The sequence below is a fragment of the Abramis brama genome (genome assembly GCF_963993115.1).
Source record: "Abramis brama genome assembly, chromosome: 17".
NCBI classification, from domain to species: domain Eukaryota; kingdom Metazoa; phylum Chordata; class Actinopteri; order Cypriniformes; family Leuciscidae; genus Abramis; species Abramis brama.
The window spans coordinates 4658657-4669690 of NC_139979.1; the positions used below are offsets into that span (position 1 = coordinate 4658657).

The 11034-nt window shown below is 35.8% G+C and overlaps 1 protein-coding gene across 2 annotated transcripts in view; it reads right to left on the reverse strand.

Annotated features, from left to right (window-relative positions):
* Nucleotides 1-11034, reverse strand: part of cdk14 (cyclin dependent kinase 14) — a 152751-nt gene extending 141717 nt beyond the window's left edge. Inside the window, exons 1-2 of one of the 2 annotated variants that reach the window (XM_084089644.1) lie at nt 10722-11034; nt 5541-5572 (exon numbers count right to left, since the gene is read on the reverse strand). In XM_084089644.1, the coding sequence (XP_083945770.1) occupies nt 5541-5572; nt 10722-10815 (126 nt within the window). In that variant the 5' untranslated portion in view covers nt 10816-11034. The remainder of the gene's footprint in view (nt 1-5540; nt 5573-10721) is intronic. The other variant, XM_084089643.1, reaches the window with a different exon arrangement.

Here is an 11034-nt window from a genome sequence, read left to right on the forward strand (position 1 = left end):
AATCTTTACTGATTTTTATAAAGTAAATGTAAGAATAAATTTGATATTGTTAGTAAAATTTCAAGATGAAAGCAACTTGATTATCCATACATATTTTTTTCAAATATCAGTATCAGATATGATCCATCAGGCTTCTGAGGAAGGTTTCTTTGTTCATCTCTCAATCATCATTGTATTGCACTGCATTATAGGTTTTAAAACTACAGAGCTTTAATCATAAAAATTAAGCATTTCAATATCTTCAAACGAAAACATATTATTGGCAGATATATGGTGACGACTGATATTTATATGCATTGTGTGTAAGAACTCTACTAAACTGTTATAAAGATCTTATTGATTTACAATCACAAGCTATCAGAATTTCATATTTTTGGCAATATAAATATCAGCATCTGCACCAAATTGCATATATTTGGGCCTCTGAATAAAATTAAGCTGTTTTTCCCTCCATATTATCACTATATCATGAGTTAAAAGACTGATGTATCAAATATGATAATTGACAACAAAACATTCAATCCTGCAGACTATATAAAATTTTATTTATTATAATTAATCTGAATAACAATTTTTTTTTAAATCGGTTGAATGAACGATTCAATGACTCACTTGTTTCATTACCGGATGAATCAGCGTTTTTTGAACGAATCTCTTGAATGATTGATTCAATGACAAATACGTTTTTTAACAGTCACTTGTCGCCACCTACTGGTGTAACAATGTAATTCATACAATCGTAATTTGAAGCCCCAAGTTACTTTCAAAAGATGATTTACTGTATTTTGAACGCTTCCGTAGACATCAGTGTTCATATCTGAACTATAAACTTTTATAATGTTGATGTAGAAAAGGCTGTTTCATACCGATACATGACAACTGCTCTCTCTGGGTCAGCGGCAATGCAAACGCAGATCTGAATTGTGTGATTTTGTCAAAGGTTTAATAGACACAAGCTATCTTTTAACGATTAATCGTGCAGCTCTACTTCATCAAATGTAAAGATTATCAATGCTACCAGCAAGATCAGATACAGTATGGTGTTCAGATGAGCACATCTGACATAGAGGTCACCTGTGTGACTGATCAGACTTGACCTTTGTGAAGTCATTAAGAGACTCCGTATGAGTGTGGACTGGCGGGTCACTCTGAAATGAGTCCAGTAGATGATGATGATGTGGCATCAAGCTATAAATAAATCTGAGTGCTGTCGAGATGCACACTTCAACACACAAGATACTCAGCTCATTCATACGACTCGCCTGCAAGTCGAATCACACAGAAAACAATGAGATCTTCTGTCAGCGAGAATCTCATCCAGCTCATGCAACACATTTCGCTTAAAGATAATCCTATCTTTGAGAATCATGATTTTTCTTTTTACATTATAGAACGCAGTATTATTTTCATGACAATAAAACATTTTTCCACAAAAATTCTCATTACTGTCATTCTCATTTACTTTTGTGATTTTTAATTCTCAAAATTCTGTTTGATAGTCATTCCTTATATATTTGTATACAAAAAATAAAAGGCAGTGCAACAAATACCGCAATGCATTAATGCTTTACTAATTAAATAATGCATCATGACTTCTGCTGTGAAATCATTGAAATAGAATGGATAAAGATGAAAAGAAGAAAATTTAAGCAAAATATATATATTCTTTATTCTGCTGTGAAATATGAACAATAAACGTTTTTGTGAGATTGACACAATGTCCTTCACACACACAGAATGCAATAAAATTGTGCATGTGCAAGTCAAAATCCTGTTGAGACAAACTTTAGCGTGACAGTAACGGTAAGATCCGTGCATAAACAAGCACACTAAACCAACCGTTTCTTCAACTAAGGACACTGACGACCCCTGAAAATAAATACTCTTCAAACTTACACTAATTTATCAACTAGCAATGTCCAACAGCGGACAAATACGAATCACGTTCTGTATTTTTTTTAATAATATATTGTGATAATAATGATGATGGTGGAAATGACCTATTAAACATTTTTGGAATAAAAAGACTCTTGCATCTAAGGTTAATTTCACAATAAATAACATATTTTCATTCCATTAGCATAACATGGCGAAATAACATCTTGATTGGAAATGCAATATAATATTCTGTTCGCAAATGATATCTTCTTTGACTTCTATGGCTCTGGGACAAGAGTAAAGCAATGCAGTCAACAGACGAAGGGCATTTGAACAGTAGCAACTAAGCATTATATATTTCTGATATACACTGACAAAAAATGGTTTAGGATTTACTTTGAAACTATTTTCACTAAGAAATTTTCACAAATAATGACAGAGAAATTGTCAAAACATACTTCAATAATCTGTTTTATTTACAACTTACAAATATTTTTTTACAGTGTACTTTGAATAAACAAAAGTCTCCTTAGTTTAAAAGAAACCCACATGCATCCAGCGCTGTCTGTGCCTCAAAAGGCCAAAATCAGAGAGACCAGCAGGGGTTTATGGAAAAACTGTCATCTAGTTATACATGAAGACGCATCCACCAGACTCACGCGCACACACACACACACACACACACACACACACACAGAGAATCAGGACATTTCTAGGGAGGTCAAATACTTTCTGCTTTCTCAGACACACACTTCATGCTCAACAGGAAACAGTCCTTTTCCTTCTGAGATTCTTTACATGTTTCCCCAGCGGCGGCGACCATTTATAGCCAACGTACCCAACCAGTTCCCATGAAGAGAACGCTTTTGAACGCTACAAATCTTATCATTTCAACAAACTGCGCGGAGACATCATGGACAAACAAGCTAAAAATAAATCACCAGTAATGGATATTGCCAAGAAACGATTCCAATAAATACTGCTGCAGCATTTTGCGGAAAAATAAATAAATAAATATTATATATAAATTCTATAACTTATTATATATTAATTTAAAATTAAACAAATACATTTATTTATATACATTTATCAAATACATTTACTCTTGTCCCAAAGCCAAAGAAGTCAAGGAAGATATAATCTGCGAATATTATATATATATATGTGTGTGTATATACTGTTTGTATATGTATGTGTATAAATATATATGTATATATGTGTGTGTATATATATATATATATATATATATATATATATATATATATACATTTATTTGTTTAATTTTAAATTAATAAGTTATAGAATTTATATGATTATATATTTTTATTTGTTACATATTATATAAATAAATAAATAGCTTCAAATGTCATGAATAGAAGAAAATAACATTGCTACATTTGATATTTTCTAAAGAAAATGCTTGTCTATGCAAAACTTGCTGCCACTATGCATATAATATCTTTCTAAGCACAAGTTCCTATTGTGCATGATTCTTTATGTTATTCCAAAGAAAAACAAGAGTTCTTTTGCATAATCTTTCTTTAAAATGTTTATAAATGACTTGCTCCGCCTTTTCGTCAGTCCCTCTAAACACCCACTTTTCAAGTCCAATCATCAAATCCTGCTGGATAAAAACCATACTATCCTACTTTAGTCTCACTGAAGATCCCGTTTCATGTCAGGTTTCACAAGTAGAATGGGTTGTGAATGTCAAGAGGGTTTTTTGTTTAAGTATGAGCAACAGTAACGGTCTTAGCGAACATGAGTAATGAATATTTTGAACTAGTAGAAGCAAAAACTTCTCCCTCTATGTCACTCACTCATTAGTTTCAGAGACTCCAGGCATTAAACATGCAGCACAACAAGGCCTCGTTCAGCTGACGGAGCGTCTCGTAACATGACACGTAGGAAAAAAGCCCAACTAGACATCTGCAAACCTCTGCGAACTGTTGAATTTTACATTTATTCAGTCAAGGTTGTTGTTTTGCATCCGCTGTATTTTTTATGCATGCGTAAAGCATGTTGTTAAATGGATACGGGGCTGTAAAGAGAGAGCCTGTCGATGAGAAAGTGACGGGCTTCCTGTGGGTCTCTAGGAAGGAACGCAGAAACACACACACGCTCGTCCAGGCCTAACCAGATGTGACGGCTGACCACGGCAGGGAAAAGACAAGAGATGCAGCGATCCAAGACACCCGAGCACCAGCGCTCAGGGTTATATAAAGATCTCACATGCTCCAGTTCAAGATCAAGTTTGTCATTTGTTGATGTACAGATAGTTTCTGGTGTTTAAAGTCACCATGAAATCAAAATTGACGATTCTTAGTTTTTATTGAATATTGCTGGATTTATTATACATGATTTATCCGTGCACATCATTATTTTTTTTAATTGATGTGCCTCGTAATCTTGAATCAAAATAACTTCCCCTCCCTCTTGCAGCTCATCTTTTCTCTTCTCTGATGATGCGTTTAATGGCATGAGGGCGGGGCGACCTGTCACTCACGTGAGATCCACCAATAGCAAACCACAACCATCCAATCAATTCCCAACGGACAAAATCAAGCACCGCCCTACATTTTTTCTTGTTCGAGAAGCCGTTCCACTTGGATATACGTCACAATAGGGGAAAAAAGGCGATCAAGTTCCGTTTCATGACGACTTTAATGTCAGAGTCATCGGTACTTTGACTTCCTGAAGAGTGAAACAGTGATTGTTTACATGCACATCAAATTCCTTCCGGGCTGAAGTATTAGCTAAAACGCTCAGCTACAATGGCCGTTTGGTAGAAATGATGGTGTCTCTGTTTGGAACCAATGTGACATGCCGCTTGAAGGTCAAATTATATTTGCATACAGTTTATGCATTCAGCAGACGATTTTATCTAAAGCGTCTTACATTGCATCCAAGGTTTGCATTTTATCAGTTCATGCATTTCCTAGGAATCAAACCAGTGAGCTTGGTGTTGCTAGTGCCATGCGCTACTGTATGAGCCACAGAAATGCAGATTTGCAAATTAACATGAAAAAACATGAAAATAATCAACATTCAAACAATTTATGTATTGCAATGGGACGTGTAGCACTAAAACAAAGCTGCCTGAATACAAAATGGTTATCATTTTGAGAAATTTGGTTTTAAAGTTCATCTTTTCAGAATATAGAAAACCTACATAATCGCATGTCAATGTCTTTAAACTCTGGAAAACATGGTTCTAGAAAAATCACCAGTAAACACAATCAGTAATGGCTGTAACAGTGAAAAAGGGCCTCAAATGCATTCAAATAATATTTTATGTTCCTGTTCAATGTTCCCTCCAATATCACTCGAGGGCCTGTTTCCAAAGCCAATGGAATAATGTATGGATGGGTTGGTGCCTCGGCACATTGAAGAAACGAGGAACAATGAAGCATCTCTCAAATGATCACAACTGACACTTCAACCCCAGAGAGCTACACCATCGCCTCAAATAGCAACATCCAAACAGCACATCCCAGCATGCACTACTCCAATGACAGTCAAAGCGCAGTGAAATCCATTAAGCTACAGACAGCACACAACTACACCAAACACGTCATATAACATCTCACGACAGTTACATTAACTGTGTCTTCCAACACTCCCAAGGGTTATGAAAGTCAAATGGTTGTATTTTCGCTTACCTCGTCAAAGCCGCTGTCTTCTTTCTTGAAGGCTTGAAGGGGAGAAAAAGAAAAGTAATATCAGACTTTCATTTTACTGACTATTGAACAGTGAATAAAAGAATGACATAATCAAAAAGTGGCTCTTTAATGCATTCTGCACATGAAAATGAAAAACCAATAAGAAAGGCTGTAATTGGCTGAAATAGTTTTCCAGCCACAGCCGTGGGTCATTAAGAGAAAAGGGCGAAGAGCAAGTCCACATTACATTTAATCCCAAAGAAATGAGAAAATATATTTTCCATAAAGAAAATAAAGCCTTGTTTTACTACTAAACTTTATAAAAGTTTATAAATTATATATTAAAAATATAAAACGTTTATTACAATATGCTTCACTTCATAAAAATATATATAATTTGGGGGTGAAATGTGTCCTGTTTTGTGAGATTCAACCACACGTATAAACCACATCAGCATCTGAACAACTCCAATAAAGCCTGGAAACCACAGAGAAATGGTTTTATCTATTGAAGGGTGAACATTTAAACCGATACTCTCATAGCAAACATCGACTTTTATAACATCATTCAATGAAGGAAACAGAAACTGGAGATCGTTTGGGATGAAATGGCCACTGGGAGCAGAGAATGGATTGTTGGTAATAAAGCTTGGACAGTTGTTTTATCTTTTTAACTGTTGTGGTAAAGATCTCTGTTGTGTCTAGCACATGGGGAGAATTGATCTACAGTCAATAAACCAATTTATGCTCAAACAAACTACCCATATTATGCCCATACTGAGATGTAAAAGTGTTTGAGATACTGTTGATAACCAGAGAAAATAACTCTACAGTCTATGACGCAAAACACTTGCACTGCAATAAACATTAAAAGAAATCTAATAATTTGTTTAAAGGGGAACCATTATGCCCTTTTTCAAAGTCTTGATTTAGTTTTTTTTCATGCTTGAATTGAACATTATTTTTCACATATTCTCCATTGTTGCAGCTCCTCTCTTCCCAGTCTGTCAGTAACGCTCTGTTTAGTTCCTGTCTCTATGAAGCCCCTCCTTCAGAAAAGCACAATGTGCTCTGATTGGTCGGCTGGATCAGTGTGTTGTGATTGGTCAAGCGTTTCGAGCGTATTTGTGAAATGTCCCGCCCCTCACCATAACCACGAGGCTCAACACACTACTAACTAACTCAACCAGGCCCCGCCCTTTATTTTCCACATTAATATAATTTTTATAATTTAAATAAGGAATACTGTGACATGTTCATTCCCGGAAGAAAACTCAAGACTACAATCAAGGCGTTTCAGGGAGTTCAGAAACAGTGACACTGATATAGAGAATAACTCCCGCTGGAGTGGACTTGTAACTTTGCAGACCTTTTTCATGCTCAAACAGCAACTTTACAATGCTTTGCAGCACAGACTTAAGTTTAGCCTCTTTTTAAACAAGACACTTGGCAGATTGGTGAAAAAAGTGAACTTGTAGAAGTTATAAAGTTTATTGTTAGGAAAAATTTGCAAATGAAATATATATTTCCCAAAACACGTTTTACTCTACTGCAAGAAAATCAAAGCCATTCATCTAAACAAGTTGTGTTCCAAATTTGAGGTTGATATCCAAAAAAAAGAGCTTTTAGTAAGATTTTTCAGGACCATTTAACCTTTTTAAATCATGTCCATGATTTTGTGTGTGTGTGTGTGTGTGTGTGTGTGTGTGTACACAGGAAGAGCTAAAACCTTTACCAAGTTTCGTACCATTCCGATGAATTAAAAAACATATAAAAAAATTAAATAAATGATAAATAAAAAAATTCCATTCAAAAATGAAAGAAGAACACTAGAGGGTTAAATATTTTAAAAAATACCAGCTTCACGTGTCTGCTTTTTATAACCATGCAAAAATATATTGTGGTAATCAACATTATGCGATCAACAAAACTTTCCTTTATAATATAAAAGAAAGTGTTCAGATCTGCGCTCATGACATCACACAGATAATAGACACAGATCTCCTTCATTCGGCTGCTTAATGAGTTAGATTATTTGACTGAAGCACAGTCATGCAAACAGTATCACTGTTAAACACTGTTAAACGAGCACCGCTGCCGAGCGTCTTTCTTCCATGTCCCTCGCAAAATTATTTATTCATGTCACTGTTGTTGTTTCAAGGCGACGAGCCATTAAATTGCACCATTCTCAGAGGAAAACTGAGACAGAAACTGCAGAACTATTACAGATTTCACTTCAGGGGGAAAAAACAACAAGGAAAAACATAAGTAATAGGTTATGATTTAATTATATGCTACCTGTGTGACTGTGACATTCCTGCACGATCAGCATGAAAGCAGCTTCACTGTCTTGGTAGACAGATTAACTTCAATGAAGAAAGAAAATACATTCTGAGTCTCAAAATATCCGTCCCACACAATCAAAAGAAAAGAAAAAACCTTTCTAAGGGCTTCAGATGGAACCGAGTGTCTAAAACCAGCCGACTGGCAGCCTGATGTAAAGATAATAATGCAAAATGAGGGATGGGCCGGATGAGACACCCCAACTTCAAACATACAAACACAAGACGCGCACAGAGACGCCAAGGACATCCGCACTGAGACAACACGGCGTAGCAGCGCCTGCACTGTAAAAAATGAGTTTTTGGAAAATTAGGCCCACAACATTAAAGAAACGGCAGAGTATTTCATTTTACATATGGGGTACTTTTTTTTATCCCTGTGTGCACCAAACCCATCTTAAGTGTTTGCTGTTTCATCCCATCCCGTTTGAAGTTCCAGTAGTGCCAGTTACTTTTCAAACAGATGAAACAAACAAAAAAAAGAGCTTTTTGGCAGCAAATACTTAAGATGGGTTTGGTGCACACAGGGATAAAAAAGTACCTCATGTGTAAAATGAAATACTCTGCTGTCTCTTTAATGTTGTGGGCCTAATTTTCTGCCAGAGGTCTTGGACATCTTGTCCAGATCCATGGCATCATGGATTCGATCAAATACCTGCAGATAAAAAAATCTAAACCTGACAACCTCTGCTAGAAATCTTATAACGGGCCATGTCTGGATCTTCCAACAGAACAGTGATCCAAAATCAAACATCAAAATCAAAACAAAAATGGGTCACTGAGCACAAAACCAAGCATCTGCAATGGCCATCCCAGTCCCTGACCTGAACCCTATAGAAGAGGAGTGGCTGAACTGAAGAGAAGAAGCGCCAACATGGATCTGAAGGATCTGGAGAGATTCTGTATGGAGGAATGGTTTCTGATCTCTCGTCAGGTGTTCTCCAAACTCATCGGGCATTACAGGAGAAGACTCAGAGCTGTTACCTTGGAAAAAGGAGGTTGCAAAAAGTATTTAATAAAAGGGGGCAAATAATTGTTCCCAATGTGTTTTGGAGAAAATTTTCCCCCCACTTTCAATTCTTTTACTTCAATAAAAGGTTCGATTTTTTTATTTTATTTTTATTTTATTTAAAATATCAAAAGGATAAACAATGCAGATTTATTTTCTACAGCCATCTTTAATCATATCAACCAAGGGGGCAAATAATTCTGAACAGCACTGTATATGCATGCATGTGTGTGTGTGTGTGTGTGTGTGTGTGTGTGTGTGTGTGTGTGTGTGTGTATATATATAACCACTTTACTTATTGTATTTATAAAAATGTTATATAAGAAATGTTTAAATATACAATAATTCATTAATTCATTAATTTAAAAAGTGAATGATTAATTGAATGAGTCATAGATTATTTAAACTAATATACACACTTCTTATTGTATATAAAAATGTTTTATAAAAATATTTAAATAAATATTGAGTAATGAATTCATTTTAATTTTAAAAGTGAATGATTAATTGAATGACTCATAGTTAAAATGTAAAGTATAAGGCTTATCTCATAAGGCATAACTTTATGAGAAAATATAATTTCTTTTAATTTTGAGGTGAAATGCGACATGGATCATTTTGAGGTTCTCCCACATGTACAAACCACTTCAACTAATTATTGCCTTCTTTGTGAATGTTGCAAAAGAGGTTGTCTCCGCAAGCAGCCTGATTAACTCGATTTTGGAATGGGGCCCATATGAATAACTCCTGTGCAAAGACACAATCATCAGATTCATCAGCCCATCACTGTCCTTTAACAGAACAGATGAACGTAGCACAACCATGATGAGACACATGACTGGTGAAGTCAGCGTCTTTAGGATATAAAAGCCCCTAGGCAGCATCTTTAACAGAACAGCCTTTATGACACTGACAGAAGACAATCAGAATCAGAAAAGGGACCAGCTTAGTGCCCTAAAGAGTGCTCACGGTCTCCTCGTAACCGGTGACATACAAGTAGCATTGCTCAAGTCTCTATTTGAGCTCATATTGAAATGTGACACATAAGGTGAAACATCTGATGATCAAAAGACTGAACCTTCATGTTCTGTTGTCTAAGAGAGACCAAAGATCAAATATTAAAAAAAAAATATTAAAAAAATAAATGCATCATACTTTTCCTCATTCTTATGAGGATTGACAGTTTTTAGTTTAGGATTTTCAAACAGAAGCAACATTATAATATCAGATAAATGTCATATGCATGCCTGCTTGATTATAAACCAAAAGCTTCAATAATATCTGTCCTGTTGATGAAATCTGGGAATACACATAAATAACTAACAGATAACAGGACTGATGTAAAGCAAAAGTCTGCATTTGATCTGCTCAAGTAGAGATCTTATGATTCTTACGCAAAATCAAAGACCTTTACAGATGAACGTCTCTGCGAGTTTAGAGGATTTCAGACACTGACAATGAATCACAATGCAGGAAAGCAATGAAAAGAGTTTATGCGATCGATCACACACATTGATCACATGTGAACCTCTGACAGAAGATCACAAACAATCAGATTCTGGTGCATCTGCAGATTAAAAGTGCACGAGAAGATGTCTATTCTACAGCCCTACTCAATTCTATTCTGCTGGTTTGTGAAGAGCTCAGCCGCATCATGAACAATCATGCAACATCTGCACTTCACATGCACAGCTCAGTTTCGTTTACCGTACAAACGCGTCGCTTAAAGCACAAAAACTATCATTTACAGTGAAAACAAACTTTCCAAGGACTGTCCTGCAGAAATGATGAGCTCGTGTACAATAAAAGCGATGGATGATGGACACTCACCGATGCGACTGAAGCTCTCCGACAAAGTTCTTCTTAATTTCTTCATTTTGCCGATTTTTTCGGCAGGTTGAGCCGCTGGCATTAAATCACACATGAGTTTGAAATCAGGGAGTAAATTAGACGCGTAAATAACAGTTGTGTGCAAACACTGTCCTTCTGTATTAAATATGCATTTCCAAAGTCTAATGACTACATATCTGGAGACAATGTAATCCGCAATAATGTGACGAGGCGAGGGAAACTTCAGGACAACGTCTCTAAACGCCGCGGTTTTCCTCTGGAAATGTGGATGTCATTTTTGGGATTCTCTCCT